The sequence below is a fragment of the Piliocolobus tephrosceles genome, chromosome 14 (assembly GCF_002776525.5).
Source record: "Piliocolobus tephrosceles isolate RC106 chromosome 14, ASM277652v3, whole genome shotgun sequence".
NCBI lineage: Eukaryota > Metazoa > Chordata > Mammalia > Primates > Cercopithecidae > Piliocolobus > Piliocolobus tephrosceles.
In genome coordinates this window covers 86,278,294-86,298,414 of record NC_045447.1, presented here as the reverse complement: position 1 = coordinate 86,298,414, position 20,121 = coordinate 86,278,294, and the positions used below count along the sequence as shown (strand labels likewise).

At 37.4% G+C, this 20,121-nt stretch overlaps 1 protein-coding gene across 5 annotated transcripts in view; it reads right to left on the bottom strand.

The window, feature by feature from the left end:
- Window positions 1-2,404: 2,404 nt before the first annotated feature.
- The window catches only part of GDA (guanine deaminase), a 114,420-nt gene continuing 96,703 nt past the window's right edge, over window positions 2,405-20,121 (bottom strand). For 2 of the 5 annotated variants that reach the window (XM_023213418.1, XM_023213417.2), the window contains 6 exons: window positions 14,967-15,113; window positions 11,297-11,427; window positions 8,819-8,846; window positions 7,931-7,997; window positions 5,402-5,494; window positions 2,405-2,717 (listed from right to left, as the gene is read on the bottom strand). In XM_023213418.1, coding sequence (XP_023069186.1) covers window positions 2,669-2,717; window positions 5,402-5,494; window positions 7,931-7,997; window positions 8,819-8,846; window positions 11,297-11,427; window positions 14,967-15,113 — 515 coding nt within the window. In that variant the 3' untranslated portion in view covers window positions 2,405-2,668. Of the gene's footprint in view, window positions 2,718-5,401; window positions 5,495-7,237; window positions 7,998-8,818; window positions 8,847-11,296; window positions 11,428-14,966; window positions 15,114-20,121 lie in introns of those variants that run through there. The other 3 variants (XR_002731858.2, XM_023213416.2, XM_023213419.1) reach the window with 3 other exon arrangements.

Here is a 20,121-nt window from a genome sequence, read left to right as displayed (position 1 = left end):
ATTTTTAAGTATGAAATTTACAAAGACATAAAAAGCATGAGAGAGCAGCCAAGTACACTTCAGCGCAAACTGACTAATTACAATTTCTTTTGGATTAAATTATGCCATGTTAAATGGTCTACAGTACTACAAAACAACATTAAATGAGTATTTTATATGCATTTATACTGACTTCTTATTTAATCAGGGCAATAATTTTCTAGGGAATGTGAAGATTTTCTATGAGTCTCATCATGAGTTTCCTCCGTAAGTTACAATAAATAATACATCCATAAGAGATTGCAAAATTGTCCTGGATGACATAAAAAGCCTATTACCCAGCTTTAATAAATAAACAAACAACCTAAACTCCATAGCTTCTCTTTTACCCCCATGTTTCTGAGTCACTACCATGAGATTTTACAGGATGGATAGCATGCCATTGCATTATGCCAGGACATATTTATGATGCTGGAGGGTTTGTTGTGGTTATATAAATTAGTCCAAAATACATAAGTTGCCAATTCATCTTTCATAGTTCTACTAAGAAAGTTTATGAATTGAAAGAAGTGTGCACTTGTATTTCTGAGCCCCTTAATTTATGCTTTTGAGTATCCTTTTGAGGTAGGAGACAGGCAGGACTTGTTTTCTGGTCACAACCTTGCTGACCAAATCAGGATCTGGTCTAAACAGGATGAAGTGAAGAAACTGGTAGGAACCAGCAGATGGCTACCAAAGCAATCCATAGATGCCCTCATTGCTCATTAGCATAAGACACTCCCACCAGCACCATGACAATTTACAAAAGCTATGACAATGACCTAGAAGTTACCACCCCGTTAGAAAATCCTAAACAAACTACCCTTCAATTTGCATTCACCCACCCCTTAATTTGCATGTAATTAAAAGTGGGTTTAAGTGAGTATACAGTTGCCAAGAACCCATATGTTGTCAACTTTAGTTGCACTGCCTATGAGTTATTCCTGCTCTGTAGGGAGCAGTACTATTCAATAAAAGATGCTGTCAAACACTGAATCCTTTCCCGGTTAACCTTCCTGGGCAAAGCTCCAATTTGAGGGCTCATTTGTTCTGCAATACTTTGATAAATTAAGCCTTTCTTGCCTTTATCTGTTTCTGTGCTTCAGTCAAGGTTTTCAAAGTGCTTTACAAACACAAAGCCATCCTTCACTTGTTCCTTAACTCAGGTGCGGATGAAACCAACTTTTGTGGAAGAAAAACAAAAACAAAAATCACCAAGGCCATTTGAAGTCTCTCAAGTGTTCCAGGACAGCAAATTTAGAAATTTGGAAAACACACACACACAAACAGAATTCTTGCTTGGGTTATTCATTTATGGGTTTTATTTGACAGCAGTTAACCAAAAGTCTGATCTGGAGAGTGACCCAGACTAAAAGGACAGAAATTAATTTCACAGTGAAGCTACAAGTTCCAGTTTTCAAGCGAGTGGATGTCGTCTGACCAAATAACAATCTTCCAGGGCCATTATTTCTGCAGTTTGATTTGACTGCTTATGACTTTGGGTTCTCTTTCTACAGACAGGGAACAAATGTTTGCTTGCTCTCTACAGAATCCAGGCAATAGCAGAGGGCTCAAGTGGACTATGAAATTCTGTGTGATCTGTTTTTGTTTTTTTTTTTAATTGCATTTTGTACCGGGGAGAAAACATTTATTTTTTACTTTTTTTAGTTACCACTGAAGAATTTCCCCAAAAAGTTTTTGTTAATAGAGAAAATGCTTTTAGCTCTCTATCTATATTCCTGCTCCAAAATTTAGATTCAACTATTATAGAAGCATGAACCATTTTTTAAGTATGATAAATGCAATGTAGTCTTACAATGATGTGGTAGTAGGTTAGGGCCGGGCTGGAGATAAAAGTGGTAAGTCTGAATTAGTTTAAAAAATTAATTACACTTTAAAATGCTGTCCTATCAAAGACAGAGAACATTTCTCTTTTGTCCTATTTTAAAGTAAGATTAAAACAAAACACCTGCTGCCACTGGTGAGAGTTACTTGTGAGTTCCGGTCCAGTAACTAAGTGGTCTCTTGATGGAGTCTTGAAACACCGTAACACAAGTCCTGTTTTGCTATTGAGAGGTGTTTATCTTATATCCAAATCTTTTTTTTTTTAATTTAAATCCTGAATTTAGTACCATGTAATAATCTGCACATTTATATATTATCTATTGTAATACCCAGTGTCCACAATGTGCAAACTGGACATACATTATTGCTAAATTATGCATGTGAAATTTCTTTTCTGGATATTTTATACTAAATTGATCTTTAGGAGAAAATAAGCGCTTAGTAAGTTATGGGAAGCAGTTTCATCATGCCCACTGTATCTGGGGACTGCAATTTCCACCCCTTGCATGAGTCTGGTGAGACAGAACAATCACACAGCAAAGTAAGTGAAGCAACTTTATTCCTCACAGATAGGCAGCAAGGGACAATACAAGCTTAATATTCATGGCAAGTCTGTCAAGGCTCAGGATAGTTTCCCAGGGCAGATAGAGTCAGCTACATCTGCACATAGCTGAGGGACCTTTGAAGCATGCTTCACCCTGGGTTTTATACCTTGAGGATACTTGACATGCTGGGCTAAGGCACCATAAGATCCTGTTTCAGGAGGGATGAGAACACAGTCCAGTCTGTTCTGGCTAGTTCCTCCTTATCTGAGAATGTTCCATTTCCAGCACATTCTACAGTTATTCTGAGAACTACAAGAGGAGGGGGGGGGATGAGCTGGGTCACCAGTGCAATTGAAAGATTTGTTCTGCAAGCTGCTCAGACATTGGAATGAATTTATAGACCTAATCTACTACTCTATGTTTCATATTACAAATAAAAAAAATGAACATACAATACTGTTGAAAAAATCAGATGCAAAGTGTTTCTATGTAAAGGAGGATCCATAATATTACTTGATTTAGATTGTAAAATATATACTGATAAAAATATTTATAAAATTATTTCTATTTTCATTTGGTCTATATTCATTTTTAGGATAATAGCTACCACATAGTGAGCACTCACTGTGTTCCAGCTGCTAGCTTAAGTGCTGTCTATGTATCCTTTGATTTAATCTTCATGACTGTAAAGCAGGCACTCATGTTATCTCCGTATCACGGAATTAGAAATGGACCCGTGGAGACTTAAAGTAACATGTCTGCCACCCAGCGAGGGAATGACCAAGCTTACACTCAAACATACTGGAATATTGCTTCTGAATTGCAGGTGATTCATTAGAAGCTCAAGAAACCAACTGGGGAATCATCCACAGCATTAAAAAGTAGAGAATAAAATAAAATGTCATAGAATAAAATGTATAGAAAATAGCCCAAATCTCCCTCAAATAGAGAAAGCATTATTCTGTGAAACTTTTGTTTTAAATACACATGCACATATGTCTGTGTGAACTGATTCTTCATATAGAGTGCATTACTCACTCTGGGTAACGTCTTAAAATATATAAAATATACACTATGCTGAAATCAAAAGCAATAGCAATCTGCTTCTAAAAGGCTGAACATTCGAGCTTAATTTTTAAAAGCTATGTATAGTGACTATCATAGGATGTTAGATACGTGTTGGCTCACAGCTAAGTATTCTATTCTATTTTTTAAAATTCATGCTAAAAGAAGAAAAACACTGTAAAATCAATTCCCCTTCCAGCAGATTGATAGAATTCACAACAAAACCAAACAGAGAGAACTCACAACAAAAAATAACGTAAACACAAAGTCTCATTTATTTTTGTCTGAAGCACATAGGAGCTCACTCAGCACAATAACAGTAAGCGAATCATACAAATATTGAGAAAAAATGTGCCTATGAATACATACATATATATTCTTAAGAGTAGCGATCAGGAGTTTAACAACAAATGTAAACTGGTTTTCTCTAAATAATGCTTTCTGACAGGCTTTTGGGTTGGAAATGGTATGGACAGGTAAATCACTGTCACATAACAGATAAGCTAAGAATAACTTCTGTTACCCTCATTGTGATGTTTCTGCCCCACCCTAAATGATCAATGTACTTTGTAATCTCCCCCACCCTTAAGAAGGTTCTTTGTAATTCTCCCCACGCTTGAGAATGTATTTTGTGAGATCCACCCCCTGCCCACAAAACATTGCTATTAACTCCACCGCCTATCCCAAAACCTATACAAACCAATGATAATCCCACCACTCTTTGCTGTCTCCTTTTTCGGACTCAGCCCACCTGCACCCAGGTGAAATAAACAGCCTTGTTGCTCACACACACAAAAAAAGAGTAACTTCTGTTACCCAAGTCATTTGAACCCCATGGACTGTGAAAGTCCTCTTGGAATTTACATTTAATTCCACCATTGGCCTAGTTGACTTCCACATTTCACTAAATTCAGACAAGATCCACAAAGCAACCCCTCAACTCTCAATCTCTCACACTCAGGGCTGTGGGAAGGAAGGTTAGGTGAAACCAGGTGTGAACACATGCATGGGGAACCAATGTCAGGATTTTCTAACAGTGTCCTTCTGTTTCCGCACTTCCAAAGTCATACCTAAACTGGCTAGTAGATCTGAAATTGCTAACATCTCCTTGAAGCCGTACAAAAAAAAAAAAAGCACTTCACAAATTCTTCACAATCCAAACAATTTAAAAACTATTTCAAGTCATTACTTTTTCATTTACCTGTTAATAACTCACACCATTGCTTTTAAGCATGTGAATGTTTCCAACCATCATCATCAATTTTAAAAATGGACAACAATGAAAAAGATGTCCAAGAGTCTCCAGAAGCATCCAAATTTTGGATCTCTCCCACGTATAGCACAAGGTAGAATTGATACAATGTGCCTTCCAGCTTGCCTTTAAAGCTCTCCATATGTCTGGTTCTGAGGTGAAAAGATTAAAAATAGGAAGAGCCTGGTAGGGAGTGAAGATTCAAAATGCATTGCTAGATCTCACACCCGTTACATTTCCTCTGTAAGATCTCAGCTGCAGTTGCCAGTGGGGATATTGGAGGGTACACTTTAAAGTTGGCTAAGCATTATGGGGAGAGTTTCCCACCATTTCTTTCCCTTTAACCTGTAGAATTCTTTCTGAAGTAAAAAAGAGTCTTAATGGGGGCTCAATACTCACAGCATTAACTTAGAAAGACCCCTGGCATGAAGGGAGCTTGTTCCAAGATCTCCTCTTGGGGTCTGATAATTCAACGAGAGAACCAGCCAAGAGAATAAATTAGGGAACAGTCTCCTTGGTCTGTTCAGGACAACCTTTCACATCCTAATCTTTTACTTCCCAGGTTTCCCTCTCATTTGAAAATGAAATTCACCTTAGCTGATCAGCCTGCTTTTGTGTTTTGGTTGCAAAAATATTTTGTGAATTTATGATAATCGATACTTTTGATGGTTTTTACCTTTCAAAGAGTAATTCTGTTGAAAACACCATGGAACATGAAGGAAATGGTGGAGGGTGGGGTGAGGAGGCTGTGAAGTTAATTGTTTCTTTCCTGTCAGAGAGCAAGATATTCAAACAAAAAGTGACAAATAAGATTGGCTTGGAAAAGTGCCACTCCAAAATTCAGAAAGTCAACCTACATTAGGCAAAGGCAACATTTCAAAGTGCAGAAAATCTGGCCCCAGGTATAGCTAATGCCTGTGGTACAGAAAAAAAAAAAAGCATACATAACATTCAGGAACACCGCACTTGGAGAAATAGAACACATAAGTTATAAGCGATGCGGAGAGATCAAAGTACATACAAACATTTCAACACATCCTATTTTTACCAGGAAAGATATTCAGGTCTTAACACACTATCAGAGCTAAATTTAAATGTTTAACAGGATGGTTGTATACGGCCATTGCTACTGCTTCTGATGCTACACTTATTTATATTTACTGCACATGAGTCCTAGGCCTACATGAAAACTGATGTTCAACATCAAAATGTACACCCTTAAAGAAGGTAAAAGTGTAGGATCTTGCAAACACTAGAAGCAGCTACTGCCTGTAAGTGGATATTACACATCTCATCTAAATTCCTAAGCCTACTCATTTGGTTAGACACCATGTCATCAAGTTCCTTTGGCAGTGATTGAGGGATAAAGCTGAAGATTCTTGCTAGCCCCGTAGAGAAATGGGGAGAAATTTGGCAAGGCCTCTTTGACATGGCTCAGGAATTAGAAATATTAGAAATACAGGCTAAGACTGGAAATTGGGTTTAATAAGCTACTTATCTCACGAAACAAACTCTGTTGTTTATTAAAAAAATAAAACTAAACTTCTGTTCCCTCTTTAGGTGTCACGTATATATAAGCAAATCTAAAAGTACTTCTATTAGGGAAAAAACCTGGGCCAATTACTGCTAAATTAGCGTTTAAGTGTGTGAAAATAAAATTTACACTATAGGAGGGGGAACTATGTTTTTTGTTCTGTAAATACGGAGTTAGCTATATTACATAAAGTTTTCTACTATAAGGTAATATTAAAGAGTCACCCCTAAGCTCTAGGAATGAGTGGTACAATATATTAAGAAAGTCTATTCCTTTTCCTTGCTCATTTATAGTATTTGCAATTAAATAAGAAAAATATAGAATTTAAATAACATTCACACCAATACTTAAAGATTTATCATAAGGTCATAATTTGGTTTTAATTCTAGGTTATGGGAAAACACACTGTGTTAGGAAGCATAAAAATATTCTTTGCTTTGTAATGTTCCTAAATATCTCGTAAGAATTGTCCTGTTAACGTAAATATTAAGTAGGACATTATGTACTCTTCATTATCCTAAAATTCTAATGTCCTAAAAATTATAGGGAGTTAAACAGAAAATTGGCTAAAATCAGAAAATAGAGTCCTTTCAATACACAGGGTTTAAAGATTTTTAACAGTATTTCTTTAACAGGATTTGTCCTTTATTTTAAAGTTCTAGCAGACTGATATCCGAGTATGGAATTTCCAGAAACTACAATATATTGTTTGGGTGGAATAGGCCATGGCAATGGAACCTGTCCTGTTAGTATTGGCGGCTCCTGGATGCCCATCACTTGCCCCGGTTCATGAAGACTCCAGTCTACATAAATTTCATAAAGCACGGAATTTGTTTCTCTTCTGATAAAATGGAAGCAATGACATCTCACAGTTATAAGTTGATTTTAAAGTGCACAAAAAATACAACTATTTATGCCGTGTAGTTACATGAATAATATTAAGAGACTTTAAATCTTTAATACCCAACTTCTGTCAAACACTTTGAAGCACAAAACTATATTAAGAAAGCATGTGGCATTCAATTTCTGACATTCATCCCCAAAGAAGGCAAAGCACAACACTAACACATCTCTGAAATGCAAATTCCATTAAGTGCAAATTTCTAAAACACAAGGTCAACCTAGAAACACGTTTTGAAATTCAACAAGTTCTCTTTTTAAATTAGTATGCTCGGTATATAATTTTCAAACACAATCTGAAGTGATTTTCTAACATTTGTTCGCAGTCTAACTTTTGCTCCCTCATAAAAATATACTCTCATGGGTCCATTTTCCGTTTTCTATTTTTTGCATTTATTAGCTCAAAATATCTAACTTTTTAGGAACATCTTTTCTTTCCACATTTTCAAATATGAAAAAGGCTTTGCTTCAGTTTTATCGTAGGAACACCACCAGTAATAGCATTCCCTTCTGTTTGAGCTTAAAGTACGTCTGAGCAGCTCCAAAGGGAGACATTTTCATGAAATTTATGAACCCTCTCAACCAGAGTTGAGAATTAGTGCAACTTCCTTCGAACTATTTGTCAAGTGAATACTGTAACTAGACACAGAAAGGGATAGTCATCCCAAGAACAAGGTACTATTTTTTGACTTTCTAACTCCACCTGGGCACAAGGGAGATGCAGAACCACGCTAATCCCAGGAGAATGTCGTAGATGCCCGAGGGTCTTACACCGAGCTGGAAAACGGAACCACCTGCTTTCCGCCCACATAAACCTCCTCAATATTTCGATCATCTCCTGAAAGAAAAATCAAGGAATCATGTATAAAATCCTTTTGTATCAATAAGTATCTTCCTTGCCATTGGGAGAGATTTTTTTTTAAGATACTTCTAGGAGAGGAAATACTAAAAGCTGCTTTCCCCCCAACCCTCAGATTGTTTATAGTCTGAACAGGAAGATGTGACCGGTAGAAAATGTCATAGCTAATTTGATGATTAGGGTCTGAATTCTGTGTCAGAGGCAGAAATCACATAAAGTTGACTCAACCCCCCATAGCTGTCCTTTCTCAGCTGAAGTGGTTGGTTTACATTTTGCCCCCACTGAGAAATAAATACTACTCTTTACGCTCCAGAATCAGCTCCACAAGAAGTAACACATGTGTCTTTCCATCTCGAATTCACTCAGTCCTGAGCTCACTCAACAGAATGGGAGAGAGAGTAGAATCTTCCGCATTACTGTTTCTGTCTCTGAATGGAATTGAATGTGAGTACATCACAAGCACATGTGGTGAGACTCTACTATATATTTGTCACAAAAACATGGTAGGGGAGAATGTCAGATACCAAATGAATACAAGGGGGTTGAACATGAAGATCTCTTCACCTTTGGCCTTCCATTCCTCAGCTTAGAATTTATGACTAGAGATTTCAAATAGAACCTTTAAATAATGTGCCACCAATGGGCTTGATGCTTCAGAGTGTTAAAAAAATAATGAATTAAAGCAAATTATCATACATAGAGTTTAATATATGGTATGGTAAATATATAGAGCCATACCCAAGAAAAAGACACGGAAAGGTTTTATTTAATATTTAGCATAGAGACATACATCTACCTACCTAGATAGAGGAACTTCTGGATAACAGCCTAAAATGGAAAATAAAAGTAATAAGAAAGACTAGTTTGTGCATTTAGAAAAGTAAATTCACAGGCAATAGTGGTTGGCAAAGCCCAGAAATATGAATTTATTTCTTAATGTCAAAATCTACTTCTATTAATTAAAAAAGAAGTGGCTATGGGCTTCATAAAAACCTCCCAGAACAACAAAATAATACACTGGCAACTCACAGAAGTTTACCTATTGTGGGAAAGTTCTGGGTATGTAACTTTTGAGTTATCAGAGAAATGGTATTATATAAATTAAAGAAATTAATTTAGTAAAATAATTCAAATATTTCAAGAGCGGTATGATATAAGACAAGCTCGTCCAACCTGCCTTATTTTGTTTTTGTTGTTCTGTTTTGTTTTGTTTTAGGCTTTTAGCAGCCTGAAGCCACAGTTTTTAGTTTCTGTCTCTACTGATAAGCAGAAAAGAGGGATGAGGGAGGGGGCTTTACTGGCACAACCAGAAACAGAAACTAGGACCCCATGACTGTATTCTCTCCCTTGGACACCCCTGATGTAAGAAAAATGACTAGGACTATTCCCTATAGCCCTATTCCCAGAAATGTACTCTAATAAGAGAGTAAAATAATAAACAATATGAAAACAATGATGGGGTCAGGACACATTACCTCCAATCAAACACAGGAAGGTCACTCTGACCCTCCCCTCCCCCCTCACCCAGATGCAGGTCGTAAGACCATTAAGTAAAGGGGTGCCCTCCCTATGCCAGATCTCTGAAGACAAATGGTCACAGAGAAGAATCTGAACCAACAGGCCTTGCTAAGTTCCCTCTAGCTTATTATCACTGGATCACACTCTTTGTCCTATCATATTTCTCTACAATTTTCCACTCTTCATCAAACCTAGCATAAAAATACCCAAGTTTACCTGTTTCTTTGGGTCTTCACTTCCTTATGAAGGCTCCTGTCATGTAAAATTTATATTAAGTAGGCCGGGTACAGTGGCTTATGCCTGTAATCCCAACACTTTGGGAGGCCAAGGCAGGTGGATTACCTGAGGTCAGGAGTTCAAGACCAGTTTGGCCAACATGGTGAAACCCCGTCTCTACCAAAATTACAAAAATTAGCTGGGTGTGGTGGTGGGCGCCCGTAATCCCAGCTACTTGGGAGGCTGAGACAGGAAAGCTGCTTGAACCCAGGAGGCAGAGGTTGCAGTGAGCTGAGATCGTGCCATTGCACTCCAGCCTGGGCGACAAGAGCAAAACTCTGTCTCAAAAAAATTTATATTAAATAAATGTGTATGCCTTTCTCCTGTTAATCTGTCTCTTGTTATAGTGACCTCAGCCTTTACCCTAAGATGGGTAGAGAAAAAGATATTTTTCCTCTTTTATAATAACAAATGGTACAAACGTCACATAATACAGAATTTTTCTTTTAAAAACTTTAATGTATTTATTATCACATTTACTCTCATAAGTAGATCAATTTAGAAATAGCAATAGTTAATTCTGTTTTTAGGAAGAACTCAATATCTTACAAGGAATCATTTTTCAGGTAAGATGAACTAGTATATTGTATCCATAGAAAAACATTTTATAATAAGAGAAACAAAGTTCATTTTGTTAAATTAAAACCATTGACATAGCATCGCGGTCAAGAGCCCTGCCTCCGGTAGTCAGAAAGTCCTGTGTGTGAATCCAAACTCTGCCTACTAATCACTGGCTATGAGTCTTTACGTAAATCACTTAACCTCCCTTAAGTCTCACTGCCCCTATAAATTAACATGGCAATATTAATAGTACCTACTCTCTTAGAGTTGCTCCGATGATCGAACAAAATTAGATATGGAAGTGCCTAATCCCATGCCTACCCAGCACATAGCAAATGTTCAATGAGTGCTAATTACATTATGGCTGTTTGTGGCCAAATACATTCAAATATACAAAAACATTCAAAATATAAAAGTTTCGTTGGCTGGGCACAGTGGCTCACGCCTGTAATCCCAGCACTTTGGGAGGCCAAGGCGGGTGGATCATGAGGTCAGGAGATTAAGATCATCCTGACCAACACGGTGAAACCGCGTCTACTAAAAATACAAAAAATTAGCCAGGCATGGTGGCGGGCACTTGTAGTCCCAGCTACTTGGGAGGCTGAGGCAGGAGAATGGCGTGAACCCAGGAGGTGGAGCTTGCAGTGAGCTGAGATCATGCCACTGCACTCCAGCCGGGCTAAAGAGCGAGACTCTGTCTCCAAAAAAAAAAAAAAAAAAAAAATAGGTTTTGTTAATACCATTATTTTTAACATTGCTGTCATAAAATTATAATAATTATTAAAGGGCTCTAGTGTCCCTTTTAAGATTTTTCCTGCATTCCATTAAAATGTTTCAGTTTCTATTTTCTTTTCTATAGGGAAGCTATTATGACAAGGACTTTATGAAATAAATGCCTTTTGATTAACTTTTTTTTTACTTACCTCCGAAATATCACCCAAAAAATCCCCATAAAACAGATCAATGGGAGAGTCGGATGCTTTGGGGTTGATCAGGAGGGCATCAAATTCCTTGCCTACTTCAAAGTTTCCAATCTCACCATCCAGCCCCAGGGCTATTGAGAACAAGTGAATAAACAGTCAGGATTGCAAGCCATCAGACCACACTAATGTCTCAGTTTGTAAGGACAGATTTTGCCAACATGTCGCTAGGAGAGAAAAAAATAGTATCTTAACAGTGAGACAGAAAAGCACTCTCATTCTAATAGGTCACAAGACTTCCACTTACATAAAGCGGAGTACGCACAGGAAAGCAAAATCTGAGAATAAAAACAGTTCTCTTCATTACTGTATCATAACTCTGATATGTCTCTATTTCAGCTCTACCAGTGCATTTCATTTCATAGCCCAGCTGGTCTATGCTTTTCATTTATCCCTCTAAGAAACGTGATGATTAACATAATACCTTTATTCTTCTTCCCTTCTATTCTCCCCCCAACACTCCAAACTCCTTGCATTGCCTTTTTTTATTCTTTCTGTTCCATGAAATAGCTGACAAGATTTATTTTCACGGAAGTGAAATGAACCTTGAATAAATAAAAAATAATTATCCTTTTGCATATTTGTCAATGCAGGCATATCCATCAGAAATTCCTTAGTTTAAATCCTTTGAATGGAAAAAAAAAAAAAAAGCTCACTTCTCAAAGTGAACAGATTCTGATAACGCAAAAGTCCCAATGGCTTTTGAAAATAGACCAATCTCTTTCCAACCCTGAAGGTTTTCTGGTCACCAGAGAAGAATGGTTTTCTAAAAGAGAGCACAGGCCAATAATTATCTATTGACTTGGCTCATCTCACAGCTACAACTCATGTTCCAAGATTACTGGATACCAAGGAAGAACATCTCTCATTTTTATGATTTAGTTTCAGAAAGATGGGGGTAGTTGGCTTTCCTCGCCAGCGGAGGTATTGGATCTAAAGTTCCTTAAAGCCTGTAATCTGAGGAAGGTGTACACTGGGGTCACAAATCGAAGCATGAATAAAAGGAAGGTTAACCAGAGTGCAGTATTATTTATTTCAATTTTCACATGTGTTTGTTGCATTCTATCACTGCTAAGATACACTTTCATGTTAAAATATTGAATCGATTACCTTTGTTAGGAAATATCTAATACATTATATTTCTACCTGTAGGTATCCAAAAGTTGTGGCATTTCTCTAAACACTGACTTAGAAATCTTACTTGTTCTTAAAAGGTTCTTTAAAGGGCAACTCTTTAATTCTCAGAAAAGAAAAATGGCTTTTTAGCTGAAGTACTCTCTTTAGCAAGACAGGGGTATGAAAATAATCCGAAATGTTAAAAGGAGCCAGGTGACTTCTTCTAATTGTACGGGGAAGGACTGAATGTAATAGAAAATCATTGGAAATTCTCTCCTCCTTCACTGATTACTCGACTTCTTTTTGCCCTTGACAAAGAAGCATGTCAAGTATAAGTTTTTAATGACTGACTTCAACATAAAATTGTTGCGCATTTAATAGACCAGATAACCAGGTGCAGTGACTAGGCTTTAGACAAGGTTGATGGTATATATAAACCAACTGGGTTGTTCAGTAGAGCCTGGAGACTTCAGGAATGAACTAACCAAAAAAGACACAATTCTTTTCAGTGAATTTGTAAACTGATATAAATAAAAATTGTTGCCCAGAGATCCCATTGGGCTGGTAAGTGACTCAAATGCATTTCAGGAAATGTGGTTTTGCTGCCTTTGGAGTAAATGTTGGTTCTGTGAAGATCATTTTTGCTCATCTTGATCTTCTTGAGAATGAATGTAAAGGCCATGGCAGTGCGGGGAAAATGCCACACTTTAAATACGGATCCATTCATCTCATTTTACTCTGACTATAGTAAAACAAACTAAGGAAGAGAAATTCCATGAGTAAACCCAGTGACCCAGAAAATAGATTTAAAAGCTACACAGCAAAGTACAAATGATTTCGTAGGCACTCATGCTGGCTTGATCAAAGAAAGAGAATACTGATGAAGTAACTCACAGAGAGCCTAGAATTCAAAAAGCATTATTTAAATACAACTCGTTTGTACCATGAACATAGATGGTAGAATAACTACTCAAACTCAAATTCAGATGTGAAAGGACAATGGTGGTGTGGGTGAAAGGTTGTAACACTTATTAAAATAGTGGGTGATTTGAAACTTGGGATTTTGGAAAATGAACCATAAGACTTTGGGAAATCAAAAAAAAAAAAAAAAAAACAAAACAAAAACAAAAACAACCCTGTATTTGTTTTTCTTGAAATGTGCTTATGGTGTTCATCCTAGTCCCCAACACTCAGAGAACATTTGAGAAGTTTCTCTTCCCAGGATAATCTTGGCTTCGATCATCCTCCAGTTGTAAGACTCAGGGCATCTATCATAAATCTACACCCAAATATCTTTCTAAATCTATATCTACATTTTAATTTCTCACTAGCTACCTATGGTTTCATGCTGTGTTTCACTATCATCCATTCCGATTACATTTATAATTCTAAAGTGACTTAAAGAAATACAATGACCAATTTTTATTTTTTTCCATAACAATACAGTTATACGTGAGAACTGGGAAAAGCTGATGAGCAATATTTGCATATCAACCAACTAAATTTTTACATCTTTATCCTTTAAAAGAGGTTTGAGGAATTAGTGTACTTAAGTATATGAACCAAATGCATGGTCTGGGCAGGGATTTATACAGGAAGTAGTGGAAGGGCAGAAGGTAAGAAATCTGCATGCTGGCATCAGATTAGGTGGATTCAAATCATAGCACACTGTGGCTTGATAGCTGTGTAAGCCTCACTCAGACTCCTTGTTTGTAAAACAAAATGAATAACAGTGGTTGTGAGGACTGAATAACAACACATATAAAGTATGTTGTATGATTCCTACCACAGGGAAAGAGCTTAGTAAGCCTTGGCTACTATTTTACTATTATGATCATCACTCAGGCCACTGGAGAGCAAGTTACCTGACTCAGTGGAAAAACAGATTCGTTAATTTATTTATTTGGAGACAAGGTCTCACTCTGTTGCCCACGCTGAAGTGTAGTGGTGCAATCACTGCTCACTGCAGCGTCTACCTTCCTGGGTTCAGATGATCCTCCCACCTCAGCCTCCCAAGTAGCCGGGACTACAGGCACACTCCACCAAGCCCAGCTAATTTTTTTATTTTTTGTAGAGACAGGGTTTTGTCACATTGCCCAGGCTGGTCTCAAACTCCTGGGCTCAAGGGATCTGCCTGCCTCAGCTTCCCAAAGTGCTGGGATTACAGACGTGAGTTACTGTGATTCTTAGGCGCTTGGCCTAAGAATGGATTATTTTAAAGAACTCATATCCATGTAACCAATGTAATATCCATTAAAACAATATGATAACTGTGTCTCAGACACCTATTCTACCAAAGACAGTGAAATCACTGAAGGAATGATTCCTCCGTCAGTGAACTTCACTTTACTGGCTGAGTTCTGGGTATGTTACATGAGATGAGATCATTATGAATATTGGATTTTCCTAATATCAATCATGCACCTTCACACTACATCCAAGGACGCAGATCAGCATGGTTGTATATTATGTGAGAGAAAAATGTAATAGTCATTACCTTGGCTTCCTCCAAGAGTAGCTAGTCTGAAGACTTCTTTGAGTGTGAGGCTTTTCTCATTTACCTTATTAATTAAAAGGATATTGGAAACCATCACTGCTCTTCTGATTGCATCAAGCATGGAATATGAATAGCCACCAGCCACGTCTACAGTAGGTAAAATAAAACCAAAACAGTAACCTTGTGAGGATAAATGGTATAATACATATATAGCATTGTTTTTATGACAGACATTCAGTCCTTAATATACTTTTTTTAAAAAGCTCTTTACTATAAACACAAGATAGCCATAGACTAAGATTTAAAGCAATTCAAAAGCTGCAATTAGTGTCAAACGCATATTTGTATTAATTTCCTACGGCTGTTGCAACTAATAATCACAAATTTTCTAGCTTAAAACAGCAGAAATTTATTCTCTCACAATTTGAAGGTCAGAAGTCTGAAATTAAAGTGTTGGCAGGGCCACAATTCCCACAAGAGCTCTAAGGAGGAATTCTCCTTTACTTCTCCCAGCTTCTGGTGGCTCCTGGCATTCTTTGGCTTGTGGCGGCATCACTCCAATCTCTGCCTCCATCCTCAAATAGCCTTCTTCTCTTCTCCCTGTGTTTTCTATTTGTCTATCTTTTCCTGTCTCTTCTAAGGGTATTGATCACTGGATTTAGGACCCATTCTATTTTAGAAGGATCTCATCTTGAGATCTCTTCCTTAATTATATCTACAAAGAACTTTATTCCAAATGAGGTCACATTTACAGATTCCCATAGACATATTTTAGGAGCCCACACACAACCCACCACAATACTCAAATGGTTTAAAGAGCCAAAAGAAACTCTTATCTCTGAAGAGTCCATGAACCCTCATAGAAATTGTTGAAATATGCCTGCACAGTTATAAAGATAATTTAGATAATATGTGGTTTAAAATAAGCTCACGGTTCTGTTCACTAAAAATTTATCCTAACCTTGTTCTAATCCAGATGAGAACTTTGGGAAATTAAAAAGCCACTTCTTTATAATTTTTATGAAGAGCTTTTAGAATAAACTTGTATATTTTGGGAAATTAGTGTAATAAATGAGCAATGCTAAGGTAGACAGCTCTATATTTTGGTAGGCATCATTAAATGAGGAATAAGATTTTAGTGATTTAAATAAAGTCCCTAATCATAATCAAATGAAATACAACCTTTAACAAGAATGAACATGGAGTTAAGTGAGTTTATGTAAATAAATTTCAAGTAAGTTAGTATGTTTTATTAAAGGAAAACACATTTATAGCTAACAAAGTAAGCTTCGTATTTCAAGTGTTCCTTCTGTCATTTCTAGGTAGACATACGTAATTGTTAGTGCCTCTATATATGTTGCCAAAACAAAATAATTGCCTGTTTAGTAGTAACTCTAGATTGTAGCTCAATTTTATGCTCAACTATCTTACATGTCCTTAAACTTGTATTTAAATCAGAGAATCACCCAGCTCTCTAAAAAATTTCATTACATCTACTTAAGTTACTAGTCTGTGTTAATATGTAGTAACCATCCCTTAAATCTTCATTTTTATCATAGCTAGGAAAACAAATACTAAGGAAACAAATACAATTTGGGAACAGCACACATTAAGCTTTGAAATATTCTGTCTGCTGCTTCCTTCTTTATTGTTAAAACAACAAAAATGTTAAATATAAATAAAAGTGGAATAAAAATTATATCACTATGTGGTATGAAAATATGTAAAGACTATATTTTATAATATATGGGTAAAGACTGGAAGTAAACATAGAGAAACGAAAGCAATGCAGTTAGGATGGTGTGAATATGGAAGATTTAAATACCTGCAGTTATAAAAATAAGGTATAAAATATCACAGAAAGTAGCATTTTCCTAAATACCTACTCAAAATTAACCTTACAGAAAGAATAAGGATAGATTAGGAAATAATGCTATGCAATTTACTGGAAAAAAATTGAGAGATGCCTTATGATGTTGATTTAATCATCCTATATTCTTCTGGTTGCCAATGTTATATCAGTAAAATAACTGTAAACCAAGAAACAATTTTGTGCTCATCAAAGAAAGAACCCTGGGCTGCATAATTTCATGGTATTTAGTCAGGATCATTTGTGTAAGAGTCAAGCCTTTTTTTCCAAGGATTTCCACTGTGATAGTAACTTGCTGATTCTTCCCAACTGGATTAGCTTTGTAGTTTTCCCCTTCCATCTGTAACACATTTAATGTCGGTGGAATCCCTACTTTATCATACGGCTAGAAGCACTGTGGTAGGCTGGAAGGAGAAATCATGAATATCTACATTTTATTGACCTGGTTTTAAACTGTGCACATGGACCTTTTGGTTTGTGGACCTTTGATCAGTAACTTAAGACCTATGAACCTCAATTTTCTCAGAAAATAGAAATAACATCACATATCTTAATAATTGCAGAGAAAATTCAGTTACATAACCAAAGTGCTGAAGAATGAGGGCCAAAGGGCGGAAACTGTGTGGAGGAGGGAGGAAAATTGAAGGATTTTCTCAGAAGATCTGTCTCCTTACCTCAAGACTACCCCAGGACCACCACAATGAAGATGGTACCATTACTTGCTCGTCAGAGTCAATATTTGGACACTATTATTTATAGAAAGACTTCAACAAAATTATACAAGAGCAAAAACTTAAGCCAGAGGACAATGGAAAGACTAAAAAATGATTTCATATGTACGTACTCATTTCCTAAGCATTCATTCACTTACTCAGCAATCATTTACTACACCCCTTACATGTACTTGATTTACTGAAGCACTTGTAAATAAAACCTATGGGTTCTCCACATGAATGAGCTAACTATCTTGTTGGGGAGAAAGAAAAGAATCATATAAACAGACACATATTAGCAATACATTTTTTTCACTTTAGTGATCAAGAAAATGGAGATGAAGGGCCCATATTGATTGGATGGTAAGACAAGACCTCTTTAAGGAAATGACGTTTTAATCTAAGACAAGAACGAGAAGAACTCAGCCATATACACAGAGGCAAAAAGGGCATTCAGACAGAGAAACAATGCATACAGGACTTTTGAGAGAAGGGAGTGCAATTTATAGAGAGGATAGCCAGGGTATTCAAAAAGCCAAATCTATTCATAAAAGATAGCCAGGGTAGGGAGGAGAGAGTAGTGTGAGATGAGGCTGGCAGTGGATGGGTGTCAAACCAATGTGGAGCTTTGTAGTCTTTGTAATGAGCCTTACACATTCAAAATCCCATTGAAGGGTGATGAGCACGAGGGGGTGCCATGATCAGATTTTCATTGTGATTCTTTTGTAAAGAGGAGAATGGACTGGAAGGCCCTAGGATGGGTATGAGACCCATTAGGAAGCTGGTGCAGCAGTTCAGCAAGAAATGATGGCAGCTTGCATCAGGTGGTAGTGACCAATGAGGGGAAAGAGGATGGTTCCAGGAGATACTAAGGAGTCATGAGGTTGGGCATCATGCTGGAGAAGAAGTGAGGAAGAAGAAGGTCCCAAAGATAATGACCAAGTTTCTAGTTAGAGAAAATGAATTCTCTAAAAAGGAGAGCTATTTTAGAGAACTAGGTTTGAATGTGTTTTGGGATAGAACGAAGTTTGGGGGTTCCTTCAGGAGGGTCTAAGAGAAGGGAGAATGTAGTTAGTTGAAAACATAGGTTTAGAATTCAGAGAAGTCTGGGCTGGATATAAAAACCTGTGTGTCATCTGAGTATATTAAATCACATGAAGCCATGGTTGTAGATGGTACCTCCTAAGAAGAATGTGTAAAGTCAAAAGAGACTGCCAAAGACTGAGCCTTGTAGCAAGCTTTCAAATGGCCAGGAGGAAGAGAATCAGCCTTCAGAGAAGACAAGGGAAGAACAAAGGTTCTTCATTGGATTCAAGATAAGATTATTTGGACAATGGAGAGAACAGTCAATCATGGCAAATACTGCTGAGAAGTCCCATTTGCATGGATGAGGATAGAATGGCAACCTTTGGAGTTGGCAGCAGAGATCCCAGTGGTATACCCACAGAAGAAAAAAGCAAAGGCAGTTGTCATGGAGGGTGGGGCAAGAATCCAGACTGAATTTGACGGAAGAATGGAAAAGAGCCTAGAAAGTGGTGACAGTGTGGATCCCCACTCTTTGAAGAAGCTTTGCCATGAAGGGAGGCAGACAGGTAGAGCAGGAGCAAGAGGAGGATGTCTGATTAATAATGGGTTTTGGGCTGGGCATGGTGACTCATGCCTGTAATCCCAGCACTGTGGGAGGCCAAGGCAGGTGGATCACCTGAGGTCAGGAGTTCAAGACCAGCCTGGCCAACATGGCAAAACTCTGTCTCTACTAAAAATACAAAAATTAGCTGCGTGTGGTGGCATGTGCTTGTATTCCCAGCTACTCAAGAGGCTGAGGCAGGAGAATCATTTGAACCGGGGAGGCTGAGGTTGCAGTGGGCCGAGATTGCACCACTGCACTCCAGCCTGGGAAACAGAGACCCCATCTCAAACAAAGAAACAAACAAACAAACAAACAAAGGTTTTGTTTCTTTGCTTAAATGTTTGTGTACCAGCAGGAATGATCTAGCAGGAAGGAGACACTGATGATATAGGACGATCTAGGGCCAAAGGAATTAGTTTATTGAGATGCTGGGAGAGGGAAAGACAACAGAACACATACTGGGGTATTTTGGTATTTTTGGCTTTGATTGGAAGAAGGGCTTTGTTGTTTTGTTTTTGCTGTGACAGGGAAAAGAAGAGAAAATGCCAGCAGATGCAGAAAGGTGTGTGAATTTGGTGGGAGATTGAGGGAAGGATTTCTGGTTAGTTCTATTTTCTCAATGACTTATGAGATGAGGGAGGCCTTAAGCTAGAAGTTAGGGTAGAAAGTTTAAGAAGAAATGAGAAAATGCTGTCTTGGAAAAAGGAGATATATGCTTATTACAGACTAATAACTGTCTCTATTGCCCAAGCGGAGGGCCATTTGGGATCTGAGAACAAAATTTAAAATGAAAGCCCACTGGACGATTTTCTCCAGCAACTTCCAGATGCTCCACTGAAGGCACTGAGAAGGGAACTTTAGAGATAGTCAAGGGTGGGGCTTTTGTGATGTGAATACCAAGAAAATGAGAGAAATATGGGAAGCAAGGATGTTTTCAAGGGA